This window comes from Geospiza fortis, unplaced genomic scaffold (assembly GCF_000277835.1).
Source record: "Geospiza fortis unplaced genomic scaffold, GeoFor_1.0 scaffold66, whole genome shotgun sequence".
Classification (NCBI taxonomy): domain Eukaryota; kingdom Metazoa; phylum Chordata; class Aves; order Passeriformes; family Thraupidae; genus Geospiza; species Geospiza fortis.
The window spans coordinates 10474732-10475012 of NW_005054312.1; the positions used below are offsets into that span (position 1 = coordinate 10474732).

General features: G+C 63.0%; 1 protein-coding gene across 1 annotated transcript in view; it reads right to left on the bottom strand.

Annotated features, from left to right (window-relative positions):
- Positions 1 to 6: 6 nt before the first annotated feature.
- DUSP8 (dual specificity phosphatase 8) overlaps positions 7 to 281 on the bottom strand; it is a 39925-nt gene continuing 39650 nt past the window's right edge. Inside the window, exon 8 of the mRNA XM_005419581.2 lies at positions 7 to 273. Within this exon, the coding sequence (XP_005419638.1) occupies positions 64 to 273 (210 nt within the window). The 3' untranslated portion in view covers positions 7 to 63. The remainder of the gene's footprint in view (positions 274 to 281) is intronic.

Consider the following 281-nt stretch of genomic DNA (forward strand, 5'->3'; position numbering starts at 1 on the left):
CCCCGGCTTAAATATCCCCCCTCCCCAGCCCCGTCCCAGGTCTCCAGGCACCCCGGATGAGTGTCAGGACACCTCGATGATCTCCATGCTGCCCGAAAAGCTGGACTGTTTGCTGATTTTGCCCAGCTCTTCCCGAGCCCTGCCCTCAGACATGGTCTCCTCGAATTCCATCTGGCAGCTCCTTCGCTTGAATTGCTTCTCGGCGCCGGCCTCCTCATGCCAGCTGTGCCGCCCGTCCCGTGGCTCGGCCCGCGCCTTGTCCCTCAGTCTGATCTCGCACC